The following is a 16,593-nucleotide window of genomic DNA, read 5'->3' on the forward strand; positions in this document are numbered from 1 at the left end:
TGGTCAAGTTGAAGAAAATAAAAACTTAATAACACGCAGAAAAATCAATGCAGTGCTGCAAAATGCAGTGTTTTGATAAATAAAAAAAGATCTCTCAAATAAACACAATCTTATGGACTCGGAAAAACATTTTTGTTCATAGCGCTTGAAGCATGAGGCGTCTTTTAATGCAGAGACAGCATTGCAGGTTGAGTTGTCGGGTCATTTTTGCAATATGAAAATATGAATACAAGTCTGACTTTTTGTCCAGTCTAAGTGCTCGTCTTTGTATGAGTAATGATGCCATCAGATCACAAAGATTGTATCTGTATTCATGTATCAATCTTATTCAAATGAACCACTTTAATATTTTCATTTGAACAGAACAGGGACTGTAAAAGTGTTACACCGAAACAGCCTCATTTATTTCAGTTATATTTAAATCTACTTTGGCTCAATTACCATAAGCCTGTTTTCTTTCATGGTTCTCCTGAGCAACCATTAACTCTGTTATCTACAGAGGTCTTTAGTCTATCAGTAAAAAAACTGTTTTGGTTAGCTTCTCAAGAATGTAATTTTGCTCTCTGGAAATGAAATACAAATAATGTATGCATGTACATACAGCCACACTGTGCAATTTCATCCAATTACATGCTGCATATTAACCTGATGTGCATCAGCTGCAAAGACCCAACTCACTTCACTTCATTTTCTGCAACATTTTGAAAGGCCGTTGCAACATGAAAGATGATTTAGTTTAAATAATGCCCAACACAAAGCAGTCATGTCTACTCTCCTTTCACCTGTACTGGGTTGACCGGCTGCACTACCACATGGTCAGCTTATCTTCACCATACCATTTTACACCATTATAGTTCTCACTAAACCGTATCAAGGTGTTTGTTTGGGGCAACCGTGGCTTACTGGGTAGAGAGGGTTGTCCGCCAACCGAAAGGTCACCGGTTCGATCCTCGGCTGCACCGTGTCAAAGTGTCCCTGAGCAAGACACTGTACCCCTAACTGCTCCCCGGGCGCCTGTCATTGGCAGCCAACTGCGCCCTATATATACACATATATATATATACACACACACACACACAGGGATGGGTCAAATGCAGAGAATAATTTCCCCACTGTGGGAATAATAAAGTAATGTTTCTTCTTTCTTCAATGTCTTTTGACATGTGGTCATTTTTACACCTTAAGATACATGTAGTGAATAAATTCCTCTTATATCAGCAGTATGATGATTTGCTTCCTACGATACTGAATCAACAAATTGTCACAATATCATTCTTCAATGTTCAAAGTGTCACATGTTCCACTGGCTTTATCACATTGCCTTCATCAGCGATTTATGTTGTGACAGGAACATTACAGCCAACAGTAACCTTCAGTGAATGTCCATTAAATAAACAGAAAAACAAAATCAAAGTGTGAAAACACTGTTTATTGTTGCCATTGCGATCAATTTAAGCCCAGTCGGACGTAGCGCCGCCCCAGTCAGATGCCTGGGCAGTGGGGGCGGTGGACCAGTCCTCCGTGGCAGGCTGGGTGCTCCAGTCCTCTGCAGGGAAAAAAAGATAAAAATGGATTTAGCATCAAGTCGTGAAATGAACACTTTGAAGTGCCCAGCTAATTTTTAGATTCATTTTAAACTTAATCAAAAATATCTCACCTGTCTTAACAGCTGGAGCAGCTGGAACAAGAAAAAAAAATAATATGTTTCGTGTCAAATAAAGTACAAACATTAGTGGAAGGTTCGATTAGGTTGGTTACCGAAAGGAAACTAGTGATCTTACCGGGGGCAGGGAACTGTTGGATGGGCACAGACGGCACCGCAACACCCTCAGACCAGTCGGCCACCTCAGGCTGGGTGAACTCTGCAGCGGGGGCGCTCCATTCACCCTGGAACTCCTCCTTCCCAACAGCCTTCTCAGCTGCGGCCTGCTCCTCCTTCTCAATCTGCATTGACAATGTGTGCATTAGAGTGCGCAAATCAACCCATGTAACACGTATGACGCAGCAACCTCAAGCCACTGTACAGTTCTCACGGGGCACTGTGTTCGTCTTACCTCCTCGGGATCCCTGTAGAAGTACAGATCTGGCATGACCTCCCATGGGTGCTCCCTGGAGATGGTTCCCCTCATCCTGAGAACCTCCCTGGCCAACATCCACCACATCAGACCCACAGAGTGGTGACCCTGCACAGTCGCAGAGTAGATTGTAGCAGAAAATCTGCATTATATGAATGTTTCACAAGGTCCAAACCAAGATATTAAAAAGTTCAACATTTTGTGGCAAGACCTCCACTCTCACCCCCTCTGAGTAGTTTAGAGAGGCGGAGTGAGGACCAGCATCATTATTTAGCACACGTCCTACACCCAGCACTGCACAGACGAGACAGCGCCGGGCTCTAACGGCGTGCAACATTCAAGAATTTGCTGAAGTAATAGAAAAACATAAGAATGTCAATATATGATCAATTCTTCAGTTGGTCTCACCTTGTTGTTACAGGGGATTGCAATGTCAACATATCCCAGTGGGGAGTCAGTGTTGCACAAGGCAATGGTGGGGATGTTGACGTAGGACGCCTCAGTCAGTGGCTGATGGTCAGCACGGGGGTCTGTCACGAGCAGGAGACGGGGCTCCCTGAAAGCCGCCTGGATCTGATTGGTGAATGTACCGGGAGTGAACCGACCGTGGAAGGTGGTGGAACCGGTGGCAGAGGCGAACTTCAGCACTGCTCTCTGAAGAGGACCAGAAAGAGCAAGTTACACTCCGGATCTCAGTTAAATTCTGAGCGTTCTTCAAGTTAAACAAATTGAAGTGTGGCACAGGTCACTATCAAACTCCAGTCATGGGACAGCTGTCCTACTGATGTTAGCGAAAACCCGGCCGGCTCACTCTTGCACACATCCGACACCTGAACACCGACATCAGTGCCCGGCTTTAACAGAGTGCTTATCACAGTTGATGTACCAGTGTCTGAAGTAATTTATCGAGAGTTTTACTCTACCTGTCCGGTGTTCCTGGAAGAGATGACGCACACATCAGCTGGGTTTTCAATAGCAACAATGGCCCTGGCCGCAAGCAGCAGCTTCTCCCAGGTCCTCTTCAGGTTGATGATATACACACCTGGTGATTGAGGGAGAACCCCAAGGCATAAGGAGAAGGTCCAACTTCATTTACATTCTGAACTTTGAGTACAACCACGGTGCAGATGGCCATAAAAAAATTAAAAAAAGTTTATTGGCAGGTTCGTTTTTCAACATAATTTCACTTTCTTCACTCACCATCACTTTTTCTCTTGTACACATACTGATCCATCTGGAAGTCCAAGTTGGTTCCTCCCAGATGGGTTCCTGCCGCCAGGAACTTCAGCACATCCTCCTCCTTCATTTGAAGGACATCTAGACCTCCGGACATCGTGACCGCTTTCCTTGAGTTACGAGTGATAGGAGAGCTGGATAAAGGAGAAGCTCAGGTCAGATACCAGCGGCCGGGTTGTCTTAATGCTAGTACGTAAACTGAGACTTAAATTATTTGATGCATTACACTATATATAATAGTTGTATATTATATATATATAATATACATAATATACAACTATTATATCATGAATTGGGCAAAAAGCTGAAGCTTATTAGGCTTCAGCATACTTCTAACTAGGCAGACACTACCGGGTCATGGACAAGCGTAAACCAGAATGCAAACAAAGTGCGTGTCTACGTAATTGTATTCTTACATCTCGAATGGCAGATTTATAATTGTATTTCATTTCGGTTAGCTGCCAATGTGATCTCATAGAAGTATTAAGAGTCATGCGCGAGGGGAACACTACGAGGTGAGCGCGTGTCAGCGGCTAGCAAGTTAGCTATGTACATTAGCATATCTTCTTTGGGATAATTTAACACGAAAAGGACACGATAGGTCGGGGTTGTACCGCCTTATAGCGTGCTTAACGGGCAGTCTGTCTTTACTTCGTCTTTTAGGCGTCATTTTAAGTTTTATTATCGAAATAAATCGGATTAAAAACTCACCACGAAACAACGCCGTATGGAAGTCTGACCACACGGTGAAAAGAGGGCGCTGGGAGGAAATGACGTGGTATAAGTACCCGATTTCAAAGCCTGTGATTGGTTGGTTATTGTGTGGGGCGGATATCGGTTCCCTAAATCCACCACTAGAGGGTGGTGTTGTGCCATATGATGTAACGATGGGCGCGGAGGTAACCACGGGTCGGTTCACGGGTCTGATGGGTGTCCCATATTAAGACAGTGGCGATGGAAAGACCATATTAAGACAATGCCGAGACACTGACTCTCCGGTTAAAGACTGACCCGTGTTGCAACTCTATTTGCTCGAGATAATGAGTTCCAGGCAAAGATAACACAATATGTACACAATGTCACTACGAGTTGAGACACCATTTCAATAAAACGTGTTTTATGTAAGAAAGTATAATTTTAAAAAAAAGGACACTGCAGACATAAAGGACAGACACAAAGGCAGATAGGTGGGTTGATTGGGAAATATGTGTTGATTCAATACTTAGGTTTTGGGTGAATGTCAAGGACATTGGTGGCAATGGATCCTACAAATAAGGCCAAAAAAGGAGCGAGTGTGATGCGTCACACGCTGGAATAACATGTTTCTTTAGTTGTTTTCTGGGGAAAAAAAATCTGGATTGCCAACACAATGTAGAGTCGTGTTGGTCACTATCTGACTTATTATGCTCCATTGGACAAGCTGCCATTTGATATCCAGCCTTTCAAACTATAGTCTGTAAATCAGTTGTAAAATTCACATGTGGCACAAATGAGGTGTGTGTAGCCTGCAGGCAAATGAAGTTTAAAAGACAGCTTGATATCAAGCTTTATAATCTTCACAGAGAAGTGTATGTGTCTAACAGAACTACATCAACCAAATTCGAGGAAAACAACAAAAGTCATAAAGTTTAGTCAGCATATATTTCTCTAAGAAGAGGCATTTTATTTTCACATTTTTATTTTTAACAATTGTCATGCACCAATCACCAAGTCAAATTCTTTGTATGTGCAAACATAACATGGCAATAAGAGTTTGTGATTCAGATGAATAATTTCAGCAGATAGCTCACGCTGTCTTACTTTATAAATAATAATTTTAATTTAAAAAAGTATCAAAATGACCGACGCACAGCTTATTTCTGGTTCTGCACAAAGATGAAATGTCTGGTTGTAAATAAGCTGAATATTAGGCTCGTTGTGTCACAGCGACCCTGTACAGCCTGGGCTAATAATTCAGTGTGTCATGAGACACGTGTGGTCTCTGGATCATTGATGCTGATAAAATGGGTACACCCAGATTCATGTTCCACATAGTTACACTGCTTTATTCTCTTTAAAATCCTTAAAACATTAAACATCTTTACATGAAAGTACACTTCAGACACATTTTAAAAAGGCAGATGAATGCACATATGTAGTTTTACGGAAGAAAAATAAAGTAAGAATATAAACAACATTGTGTGTTTGGAGAGGCTTTCAAGAGTCTCCAGGTTTTAACCTGTGCGTGCGACAGAACTGAAGGGGTCAAAGTGCGTTGCAGAAGTCTGAGCTGTATCTGGGACACCGTCTTGAGTAATGCAGTCTTATAGAGATCACAACTGTGACAACATGAATTCTCACAGAGGCCAAATAATCAGAATTATTTTTAAAACTTGATGTGCAATACAGGGCGTCATATCGTGCCGGTGGTATTTTAAATTACTTTCTCCAGACTGACGAAGCACTGGCCAAAAATCAGCTTCCTGAACTTCCGCCATAAGCCAGCAGAGCACATTTCATGGAGCAAAGTCTCCTCACCTGTTTGGTAATGTGCCCGTTAGTCTTTAGACAACAAGTGCAGGCCGTCTTCATTCACCGGTCTGCACCTCTTGTGTTGTGGTGAAACTTCTTCATGAGTAGCTTCCTGTTTCACATTAGCCTCCTCACTGGGACTTGAGTTTGAGCTCTTCTCTCTCACTCACAAGGCTCTTATCGACTTTTCGCCTTCAGGACTTGAGTCCAAAACGGGCCATCATCTGCTCATATACGGTCCATGCCATGGCGGCGATCATGGTCCTCCTCAGTGCCCGTGGAACTGCCGCTGTGAAGAACCCCTGGAGTCCGTGTTCCTGAGAGGGAGAGAGGACGCGACGGAAGAACAAGGACAGTTAAAAACAGTCTGTTCAAACGGATTTGCCCAAAAGGAGGAGGGAGACGGTTACCATATAGATGTATCTGATCGCCTCGGCCGTCCTCAGCGGTGGATTCACTTGGACGTGTGTTTTGACCACATCAGCAGGCTGGGTGATCAGGGAGGCCACAATCCCCGACAGGACGCCACAGCTGAAGTTAGCCAGGGGGGCGGAAGCAGACGTGCTGATTTCTTGAAGGACGATAGACAGTGAGTATTTAATTCAAATGAAAATAAATAGCCTACGCAAGAACAACAGTTACTGTTTTTTGTATCCTTCATTTGGGACTTTGTTTTTAAAACAGACATGGTGCAGGTTGTTGCTGAATGACCTCGGGGTGTGCGCTTACCTTTTGGCAGCGAGGCCTTGGTCTGGCTGTAGAACATGACGTAGATTCCAGAGAAAGGAACATCTCTGAGCAGAGTGGCCATCAGGCCAGAGAACAGAGCGGCAGGACCTTCAGTCCGACACACGCTGCGCAGAGCGCCGGTCACACTGCCATAACTGTACCGGCCGCACTGAAACACACAGTCGGTTTAGTTCAGTATGCGCACAACACACTCGTCTCAACAGACAACACACGAAACGGAAAAGCACACCGTGCAGCTCGTCTGTCTGGTTTACACTCTTTATACTGAGTCAGACAACAATACCTGAACATTGCATGCTGATACAGTGCACGGAAACAAATTAGTGAGCTAAAAGGCAACAGATAAACATTTTAAATAGCTGGCTAAAAGTCAATGAGCCACAAGTAATGGATAAATGGACAAAACGTTAAACTTCTGACACTCCAAGCTAGGACGAATGCAAACTTAACCAAAGCAACCTAAACACTGACAGCACAAGTGTATGAAAAAAATACTGCAACAATATCCACTTATATATGATTCATAGTGTGAAATAACATCCAGTTTGAAATTGGTTCGAATGAACACATTTGGAACATGACTGGTGGTGTTGATGATGGAGTACATCAAAGAAAAAAGTTGGGAACCACTGGTCATGTTATCGGGACGTCTGGCCAAATGTATCTGCCCCCCCCCCCACACACACACACGCGCGCATGTCTGTCTGTGCTTACTTCAAAGCGCGTCTTGATGACAGTGACCGGCAGCATGAAGACCCCTGCCACCGTCCGGGCCCCTCCTCCCAGCAGCACGGCCTCCATGGCCCCTGGGCTGCCGTCCTGGAAGAAGTGCTGCTTCAGAGAGTAGTAGGTGCTGAAGTAGATCCCCACTCCCGGGATGGTCCGAGCAAAGGACTGGAGGCGCAACAGATGGATGAGAGGGCAGAGTCAGGAGAGGGGACTTTATTTTTAATACACTGAGAAGACATTAAACGGGACGGGGGGGGGGGGGGGGGGGGGACAAAGACAGAATAAAGATGTCCTAACCGGTGAAACTCCTTTCCACAGTCCCAGCAGCCTCTCTGTCCGCACCACGCTCCGGAGCACAGTCATCATCCCCACCCTGCCCGAGCTGAAAGAGGAACGCTCAGATAAGCTGATCGATGGGGACATAATGAATGCTGCCTTCATGCACGGGGCCTCTCGCTGCATGTGTGATAACAAGGATTAGCCGAGGTAAAACGTACCATTGTGTTAGTCCAGTCAACACGGCAGGTTTTTTTTGAAGGTCGTAAGGCAACAACACATGTGATGCAACAGTGCGTTTGTGTACGAGGACTCACCCGGGCTGCATGCTGCTCTGCAGACGGGTCTTGATCAGGTCTAGAGGCTGGAAGAGCAGCGTGGAGCAGGTCCCACTGACGGAGCCACACATGAAGGCTTTGATGGCCGGGTGGGCCTGAGGGATAAAACTAAACATTTGATTCATACACAGCTAATGATACAGATAATGAAGCTTGATTTGTGACACAAAGCAAAGTTATTTTCAAATCAAATCGCACCGCGTAACCCAACTTTTTGACTGTATTTTCACAGCGTACACTGTGCCAGAAAAATAAACTGTCCACCCTCGCTGTATTATTCAGCTGTGACGTTACAACACGGTTTGCCTCCCTAAATGTAATAATCCAGGAACTTGTCACGTTAACTAGAATCGAGTTAAAGTGAAAAAGTCGGGTAGAATAGGTCACAAGTATGTCAGACTGGTGTTATCTGTCAGACAGGACGCCCCTGACCTAAAATCAGGCGCGACAACAAGAATGATCCTTCTGCTTGAACCCAAAAAGGTTACACCTAATCAGATAAACAAAAGTGTAAATTATTTTAAAAGCTTTGGAAGACTCACCAGTGACAGTTCCATAGTTTCTTTCCACACCCAAAATCTCTCGTCTTCTTTTGTCAATCTGTCGCTCTGCTGCTCTCCACTCTGAAGTGTCTGCACACCTGAAAAAGAGAGGGAATAAAATGAGATATCGTTCAGTTGTAAGGTCAGTCTGTTAAAACATAGTCTCCATACTGAGACACTCACACAGGTGCCCTGCTGTCTGAAGATGATCACACACACACACACACACACACACACACACACACACACACACACACACACACACACACACACACACACACACACACACACACACACACACACACACACACACACACACACACACACAATGTGCTTCCTATTTGCGACCACCGGACAGACAACACACAGCTACTTATCGACTAACCGAAGATCGTTGTGCTACATAATAGGATGATCTGGTGCATGATTAACTCAACGTGTGTGTGCGTGAGCTGCATCTATCTGGGGGTCTAAAAAGTCTGATAACGCCACCTTTTTTCTTTTCTGAGCAATGTCTCCAAATCACACACCTGCAGTTATAGTTATAATTGAATTTGACCCCATGTAGAAATAGTCCATTAACGGCCAAATAACACCAATATCATCCGACCATGCATTCATAGGATGCATGCAGCTCAACCGTTTCAACAGACAGAACCAAGACAAGGTGTGCAGTATTTTCTTGCTCAACACATGATTATTAACAGACCTATGGGGCTAATAGCTTACACTGTGTGATAGCTACATGCAGGGTCAGAATTATCAATTCATACAAAACAGTCTAGAAACACTTCAGGTGTGTTCTTCTGTAACTTACCCTCCTTCAATGTTGCAATTTTCGAAAGTGTTCAATGAACACAAACGACACGGTGACGAAAAGAAGAGACGTTATCTGACAGAGCGCATCCTGTGTGATTATAACAGGTTCGTCTTCTTCTTCCTCCTCCTCTGAAAGGACAGCACCTTACCAGTTAGTGTCACAGGCAAGTTCTCTCTCCGTCGAGGAGTTTAAAAAAATAAAACCGACGAATTTAAATGTCAGTGAAAATCCTCCCGCACACCTGAACTCTACTCCTCACTAAAGCGCTGTGCTGCGCCATTAAAACACGACTTTCTACCGGCTCACTGAAAAGTCAAACAGGCCGGTTCCTGCTCCATGACTCGGCATATCGTAACGGTGAGAAAGCCCCGCCTATCTTGGAACTGGCTTCTGATTGGTTAAACAGTGGGCCGGTGTGTCACTATTAAAGGGGCACCGCATAATACTTACTACCCGAGATAAAAATAAAAAAAGTGAGAAGTCTTTTATCCTTCATTATAAAAAACATATATATCATAAACATGAAAACGCTTCTTGGTAGAGACTTTATGCAGTTGAGATCAACAGACTATTTCTGAACGTACATTCAGTCAAGAAGAACTGTCTTTACTCCAGTAAAAGTAACCACCACCACAAATTGCTCTTTTACAAGTAAAAGTCGGCATTTTACTGAAGTAAAAGTACAGAAGCGTCATCAGCAAATAAGTAAAAGTACCGAATGAGTCCTTATAAAGAGTTTTACAATTATAGCATTGCATCACTTGTATTCATGCTTCAATGAGTTTGTTTTGCAAGTGAAACGATATTAAGTTGCCCTTTAATATTGAATTATAACTAGAGTAAAAAAAACTACATTATCCAGTGAAGTGAAACATAGAAATACTCAAGTACCTTATAGTCCTGTGCTTAGGTCAATTTAGTCACTTTCCACCACTAGCTATAAAGAAAATGTATTTCTGTCTATATTTGACACAAATGTAAATCTAGTAACAGAAACCTACAAACAAAACGCTGTATTATTTTTGAAGTCGTGGTTGGTCATGTCTTATAGAACAAACGTGCGTCATATGAAAAAAGTTCTCACCCAAATGTCTCACGCCGTCCTTGTTCACTAGATTTTATTCACTTAAACCGGTTCTGACTAGCTGTGCTCAGACTGTTTCCTAATGTGTCTTCTGGAGAACCCCCTACTGCCCTCTGCTGGTGAAAATACATAATGTCATAAACAACAACTTCAGTCTCAGAGTTCTGGACTTCAAACCTGACTTTACAAAACACGTAATCCCCAAAGTATTGCCTTAAAAACATGAGTACGAGCCAACGATAAAGACACAGGTAGACAACATGTAGCGGTTTAGAAAGCCTCTTTAATTGCAATGATACCAACATGATTTTCCATTCCAGAGGTGCAGTCAGACAAACATTACAAAAGAACTGAGGAGATTCAGTTTTCTTTTTTTGGATTTTCTTTGATTTTTTTAAGTGCGAAAGAGCGATCGTTTTTTAAATTTATCTGTGAGCTGTTATTCTTAACACATTCCTCTCACTTCCCAGCAGTGTGAGCCGAAAGCAACCCCCGAGCACAGCCTGTGAGGGGTCTCTAGCATCTCGGATCAAACCGCTCATCCTATACATCTGCTCAATACCTTGCCCACATGTTGACTCATGTCTACATGAAGCCCCGTCAGCCAGAGTACAGTGTACTTGGTTACAGTGATGAAGTACTTCCCCTCAGCAAGCTGTGCTCTGAGAATACAGTGTGTGCTGTGAGTAATAGACCACCCCGTCACCCCATTTAAACTTGAACATAAACAAAAACACTGATAGTGATAATAAATGTAAAAAACAAGAGTCAATGCATGTCCAGGAAAAAAACAAAAAAGCCACCAAAACCCCACCCAGTAGAATTCAGCTGCATTAAGGCCTTAGTGTGTGTTGGCAGTCTGTGCGCTTACTGACTGAGCACGCGCACCGTCAAGCCAAGACCTCCAAGCTTCTCCGCCAATGTGTCAATGAAAAAAGAACACAGAAATGCAGTGGTTTATAATGTCTAGGCTTAAGTGTTTCTTTTGTTTGTCTTCTCAACTCAGTGCAAAATTAAGAAATTTCCGCACAGTCACAATCAAATGTCTTCAATATGCGCGTTAATGAGTCCCCAATTGTGTCACTTGGAATCCGCCTTCAATTTCATTTCCGCAAGAAACGTGCGTGTGAAACATTATTAAGCCCAAAAAAAGCGTAGTCACGAGTACTAACTGCAGCTAAATTGATAGGATACATTTCCGCATATAAACCTTCATTATAAACTGAAGCGCGAGCATAAACACGAAGCACTTCCATTCTTAACCGTTATCATTGGAAAAAAAAAACTTCGGCATAAAATACATTTCTATAGATTGAGATATTACTTTGGTCCCCTTCCAGTAATCCGTCTTCATCTAAGTTACTTATTTCTTTGTTTTCTCTTTCTTCAATTAGAAAAATAGATCCCCAAATCAGGACTAATATATTTGTAATGTTTCCTAACAAAAATATTAGATTTTTCCCAGAGAATGAAAAAATTAAGCAAACTAATTTGGCTCCCCCCCAAAAAAAACATCTTGTCAGCATGGCGATTGTCGGAGTTTACTGGCTTCTGTATGTGTGAAGGTGTGTTAAGAATGCATAGATTGTCAATGGTAAAGAGATCAGACTGTCACAGGGCTGAACTTGGAGGAGCGGTTCGAATCCCTGTCCAAGTCTGACTCGTGTGTTCCTGCCCGCTCAGTAGGTACAGCAATGTGCGCGCCTAAGTGTGTTTGGATCGGCCTATTCGTGATGCGGTTCTACGGAGTCGAGTGGCACTGTGGCGGTTCATTCAGGCTTGGGCTCGGGGGTCTCAGGCTTGGGCTCGCTGTCCTCGTCGCTTTCGATGCCCGCGCGGGTAACGGTGCGGCGCACGGTGAAGGGGAAGTCGCCACGCCTAGAAAGATAAAATGGGAAAGAAAGAAGAGATTAAAACTGCAGAACGCTTAAAGTTGTGTGAGACACATTTGAAGACTTTGGTCTGATGGAAAGTTCACTGCATTCAAACTCAATTTGATCATCACGCTTGAAATAATGTGCCGGCACTTTGAAGAGCACCGTCTTGCATTTAGCTTCTTGTATATAGTTCTTTCAGTCTACTAGGATCCATCTGGTCACTTTCCTGAATTAATGATACATTCACCAACGTCAACAGATCTGTGTAGAATGGATAACAATGAAAGGACCCTTTTCCCACCGGAGCTTGTTCTTGAGGGTGGCGACCTCACGGTTCATGACGTCAGCCGACTCGGAGGCGTCCTCCAGCTCCCTCTGCAGCTTCCTCCGGTTGGCGTTGGCTCTCTGGGCCTCTTCCTCAGCCTCCTCCAGCTGACGCTTCAGCTGCTTCATACGAGAGTTCGACTTGTCCACCTGCAATTTGGACACAGATAGCGTTAGACGTACAGAAGAGTACCGATGGCCGTTCTCCCGGATGTGGGCTACGACCGCTATCATCTCGACAGCAGTGACGGAGAACCTCTGACCTGGTCTTTGTACTGCTCCGTGTTGCGTCTCTCGTCGTCCACCTGCAGGATGACTTCCTTCAGTTTCTTCTCGGTGCGTCTCACGAGCTTGGTGGCACCCTGTCTCTCCCTGAGTCAAGAGCACAGCATTGGTCAGACTAACGTCACATAATGCGCGCTGGTGTAACCTGGTGGTGGAGGACCTAGTTAGACCTCGACTTGTGTAAAAGAAGATTTACTTCCTGCAATGAAGTAATACCATCAAAATGCACTTCAAGTATCAAGACTAAATGTACTGATAATGCAGAGACGGTGTGGTCGGGTGCATGGACCCCGCTTTAGCCGCTTGTAGGTTTAATATCATTGGGTTATATTACTGAGAGAGTAAAAGTTTAGTGCTTCATCCACACACTCTTAGCACATCGCTATTGCCAGATGACAACTTTCTTCGTCTTAACATTTTCTGTAACCAGGTGGAATTAACAAGCTAGCTAGCTAGCTAGCTAGCTAGCTAGCAGGGAGCAGGCTAGTTAGCCAGCTAGCTCATTCCACCATGCTTTAATGCTACAGTGGCTACAGAAAATGAATGGGCTGGGTCTAAGAGTTCCTCCTCCTCACTCTCCGCCGCTACACCCAGTTTGTAATACTACAAATATATAAATACTGCAATACTTCCATCAGTGGGGGCATTCAGGAACATATTTTTTTTATTATTAGGTGTAAATATAATGCAGAATAAAAGCCTTGGCTTAGGCTCCCACCTGGTCTCCATGTCCAGCTGTTCCTCCAGCGCAGCGATCTTTGCCTCCAGGGCAGCCATATTGGCCTTGTACTTGGACTTGACCGTTCCCTCCAGCTCCTGCAGCTTCAGCTTCAGCTCCTTGTTCTGACGCTCTAGCTGGCACCGAGCCCCCTCCACACGCTGACAAGTACTGCGCTCCGATGTCAGCTCCACGTTCATCTGGTCAGACTGAAAACAGAAGAAAGAAAGAAGTTGGACAGGGTCTGTTCTCTAAGCCTGGGGGTTTGATCGATTTAATAACTTAAATAAAACCATTTTCACACCACAAATGGAAAAGTGTTTCTTCTGGAATTACACTGGAATGAGCTGCTGAATATTCGTGTCCACAAACCTGCAGCACTGCTTTCTTCAGCCTGTCGTTGGTCAGCTCAGTGTTGCACTGCTCCTCCTCCAGCTCTTCCTCCAGCTGAGCGATGCGAGCCTCCATCCGTCTCCTGTCCTCTACAGCCTGAGCACTGAGAGGTCGATCCGAGAAAGGTGGGAAAACGGTCAACAACAGGCGACGCACACAACAGACAGTTGGGCTTTTTTTATTTTACTTGAGGGATGCCTTACTTCTTGCTGGCCTGGTTGTTAATCTCATCCTGCAGCTCGTCTCTCTCCTGTTGGGCCTGTCTCTTTACTCGCTCTGCAGCCGCCAACTCCTGCACAGAGGAGAACGAGGAAAGAGCAAAAACATTCAGAGTGCAACAGAGGCCAGGGAGTAGAATAGAGTGTGAGGGGAGCGCGTGCCCACCTCCTGCATCTGGATCATCTCAGCCTCCATGCCCTTCAGCTTCTTCTCCGTCTCCTTGCTTGAAGAGAGGATCTCCTCTCTGGACATGCGAGTGTCCTCCAGCTCCCGGATGAGATCCTTCATGTGGGCCTGCGGAGTCAGTCAAACCGAGTCAGAGGAAGCTGTTGATGTGGACAACGGCGCTTTTCTTTTTGTCGTATTGAAGACATTTCAACAACCGACTCACTTGGATTTTCTTCAGCTGTTTCAGGGCCTCGTCGCGGTTCTTGTTGGCATTGTCGATGCCCGCCTCCAGCTCCTTCAGGTCCAGCTCCAGCTTCTTGCGCCCGGCCACGGCTGCGGAGCGCTGCTTCCTCTCGTCCTCCAGCTCCATCTCCATCTCCCGCACCTGATGGACACCAGTTTCAGTTCAGCCACTTCCCAAAACACTGCATGCTTACACCCTCTAAGCTGTAACCACATTTAATTTAAATGATTTGAAGTCATCATTGAGTTCAAAACCACCACTGTGTTAGAAATGTACTAATTTAGCTCTGAATATGGCAACAGCACGTGCACTTTCATGCCCATTTTCAAATGATTGTCATGGTGGAAAAAACAGGCTGACTGCTTCCATTCAAATGTTAAGCACATTTTAAGTGTATTTTTGAAATGTCGCCAAAATGTGAATTAGCCGCCTTTCCATCAACCGATTACAAACACATAAGCTTTGCTACAGCGTAGTTTGGTCGGAAATTGGCGCTATAGTCTACGCATGTCTGTAGTATGCCAGTAAACAGAGTAGAAGAAGAAGTAGCGATCCGAAAACAAGACAAGTCAACTTGGCCGATCGAACTCATCTACGATCTTTCATTTATTAAACGTTCTTTTGCACGTTTAGCAATACAAGAGAAGACGCCGACAGCAGAAACCGTTGATCAGCCATGTGATTATCGTATGTTTGCTACGGTCGTATTTATTAAGCAAAGCCCTTTCAACAACTCATTTCAATAATCAGGCAAAAAACACCTCAAACGAGCGTAAAAACTTGTTTGCACAATTGAGGAAGTTGTTGAATTTTGCCGTTTCAATAAAGCTCGTCTAATACGATCCTTAAAAATTAGCATAAAATACTTGACCGTAAACGTAGCTTATGCTTTTTGTTTCTAAAGAACATCTGTCAAGAAGTTTGAAGGAACTGCACAAGTACACATGGTGTTTCTGTCTGTAACCAAACTGTTCTAGGACACTATAGACAGATTGTTCACCAGTCTAGAACCAACTTCCCACAGGAAGCAGAAAACAGTTCCCATACAAACAAGATTTGGTCTTCAGTCTTCATCCCTTTCATACCTGTTTGACCAGCGCCCTCTTCTTCTCCTCGCCCATCTCGTCCCGTCCCGACAGGTCTCTCTCATACTGGGCCTTCATGGCCTGCATGTTGACCTCCAGGCGCAGCTTGGCGTCCTCGGTGCCCTGCAGCTCGTCCTCCAGCTCCTCCAGCTGAGTCCTCATCTCCTCCAGCTGCTGGTCCATCACTCGCTTGGCCTTCTCCAGCTCGTGGACCTGCAGGAAAAGGATTTTGTGACGCGGACACTACGGGCACAAAGAACCCTCTGAAAACACATTTTCCACACTCACGCTCTTGCCGACGTCATCCTTGGAGGACACCAGGTCTTCCATCTCGGCGCGGAGCAGTTTGTTGTTGCGGTCCACTTCATCCTTGATGTCCATCATCGAGTCCAGCTCGCGGGTCAAAGCCAATGCCCGGGTCTCCTTTTCGCGGGCCTCGGCTTCAGCCTTGTCACGCTCTTCTGCATAGCGGGCAGAAATGTTCTTCTCCTCCGCCAGCATCTGGAAGAAGTTGGAATGACACGTGTCAAATCTTTAGAAGTCCATGAATAAAGTGTTACACACATGCTTTACACACACACACACACATCTTACCTGGTCAAACTTCTTCTGCTTCTTCTCCAGGTTGGAGACGATCTGCCGGAGGTGGTCCTGGTCTACCAGCAGGTCGTCCAGCTCCTGCTGGACACGAGTCTTGGTTTTGTCCAACTTCTCGAAGGCGGAACATTTCTCCTCCATGCGCTGGTTCAGACCCTCCAGGTCCCTCTGAAGCCTCTTCTTCCCCTCCTCGGTGGTCTCCAGGCAACCCGCGTCCTGCTCGACCCTCTTCTTCATTTCGAGAAGCTGTACGGAAAGAGGCGTGTGTCACTCGAACAGTCAATGCTGCGAGGCCTCATAAAATATCCCCAATGGAGGCAGC

General features: G+C 44.9%; 3 protein-coding genes across 5 annotated transcripts in view; all 3 read right to left on the reverse strand.

Annotated features, from left to right (window-relative positions):
- Nucleotides 1-1,408: 1,408 nt before the first annotated feature.
- Nucleotides 1,409-4,076, reverse strand: rpsa (ribosomal protein SA). Its single transcript, XM_079281295.1, has 8 exons — nucleotides 4,023-4,076; nucleotides 3,276-3,445; nucleotides 2,999-3,117; nucleotides 2,484-2,729; nucleotides 2,055-2,183; nucleotides 1,782-1,944; nucleotides 1,658-1,678; nucleotides 1,409-1,546 (listed from the first exon to the last, which is right to left on the reverse strand). Exons 2-8 carry the CDS (start codon nucleotides 3,406-3,408, stop codon nucleotides 1,452-1,454), a joined length of 906 nt encoding a protein of 301 aa, XP_079137421.1. The 5' UTR covers nucleotides 3,409-3,445; nucleotides 4,023-4,076; the 3' UTR covers nucleotides 1,409-1,451.
- A 932-nt stretch (nucleotides 4,077-5,008) lies between these two features.
- Nucleotides 5,009-9,604, reverse strand: LOC306786296 (mitochondrial glycine transporter A-like). 2 transcript variants are annotated; one of them, XM_079281026.1, is made up of 8 exons: nucleotides 9,275-9,604; nucleotides 8,458-8,555; nucleotides 7,895-8,010; nucleotides 7,599-7,683; nucleotides 7,287-7,466; nucleotides 6,552-6,720; nucleotides 6,233-6,393; nucleotides 5,009-6,139 (listed from the first exon to the last, which is right to left on the reverse strand). In XM_079281026.1, exons 2-8 carry the CDS (start codon nucleotides 8,470-8,472, stop codon nucleotides 6,017-6,019), a joined length of 849 nt encoding a protein of 282 aa, XP_079137152.1. In that variant the 5' UTR covers nucleotides 8,473-8,555; nucleotides 9,275-9,604; the 3' UTR covers nucleotides 5,009-6,016. The 2 variants fall into 2 exon arrangements, with proteins under 2 accessions (XP_079137152.1, XP_079137153.1); XM_079281027.1 differs by having other exon boundaries at nucleotides 7,895-8,023.
- A 1,020-nt stretch (nucleotides 9,605-10,624) lies between these two features.
- Nucleotides 10,625-16,593, reverse strand: part of LOC306787043 (myosin-9-like) — a 31,090-nt gene continuing 25,121 nt past the window's right edge. For both annotated transcript variants that reach the window (XM_079282043.1, XM_079282042.1), the window contains 11 exons: nucleotides 16,269-16,517; nucleotides 15,963-16,175; nucleotides 15,675-15,887; nucleotides 14,569-14,730; nucleotides 14,343-14,471; nucleotides 14,162-14,250; nucleotides 13,938-14,061; nucleotides 13,566-13,774; nucleotides 12,826-12,934; nucleotides 12,540-12,712; nucleotides 10,625-12,239 (listed from right to left, as the gene is read on the reverse strand). In XM_079282043.1, coding sequence (XP_079138169.1) covers nucleotides 12,131-12,239; nucleotides 12,540-12,712; nucleotides 12,826-12,934; nucleotides 13,566-13,774; nucleotides 13,938-14,061; nucleotides 14,162-14,250; nucleotides 14,343-14,471; nucleotides 14,569-14,730; nucleotides 15,675-15,887; nucleotides 15,963-16,175; nucleotides 16,269-16,517 — 1,779 coding nt within the window. In that variant the 3' untranslated portion in view covers nucleotides 10,625-12,130. The remainder of the gene's footprint in view (nucleotides 12,240-12,539; nucleotides 12,713-12,825; nucleotides 12,935-13,565; nucleotides 13,775-13,937; nucleotides 14,062-14,161; nucleotides 14,251-14,342; nucleotides 14,472-14,568; nucleotides 14,731-15,674; nucleotides 15,888-15,962; nucleotides 16,176-16,268; nucleotides 16,518-16,593) is intronic.

This window comes from Melanostigma gelatinosum (genome assembly GCF_949748355.1).
Source record: "Melanostigma gelatinosum genome assembly, chromosome: 13".
NCBI lineage: Eukaryota > Metazoa > Chordata > Actinopteri > Perciformes > Zoarcidae > Melanostigma > Melanostigma gelatinosum.

Coding starts and splice junctions, on each gene's coding strand:
- rpsa (XM_079281295.1), bottom strand. CDS start 3,408: ATGTCCGGAGGTCTAGATGTCCTTCAAATGAAGGAGGAGGATGTGCTG. Junction 1,945..2,054: donor TCTACAGGGATCCCGAGGAG/GTAAGACGAACA, acceptor TTGTCAATGCAG/ATTGAGAAGGAGGAGCAGGC. Junction 1,547..1,657: donor TGCTCCAGCTGTTAAGACAG/GTGAGATATTTT, acceptor TTTTCCCTGCAG/AGGACTGGAGCACCCAGCCT.
- LOC306786296 (XM_079281026.1), bottom strand. Junction 7,684..7,894: donor CAGAGCAGCATGCAGCCCGG/GTGAGTCCTCGT, acceptor TTCCTCTTTCAG/CTCGGGCAGGGTGGGGATGA. Junction 7,467..7,598: donor TGTGGAAAGGAGTTTCACCG/GTTAGGACATCT, acceptor TTGCGCCTCCAG/TCCTTTGCTCGGACCATCCC.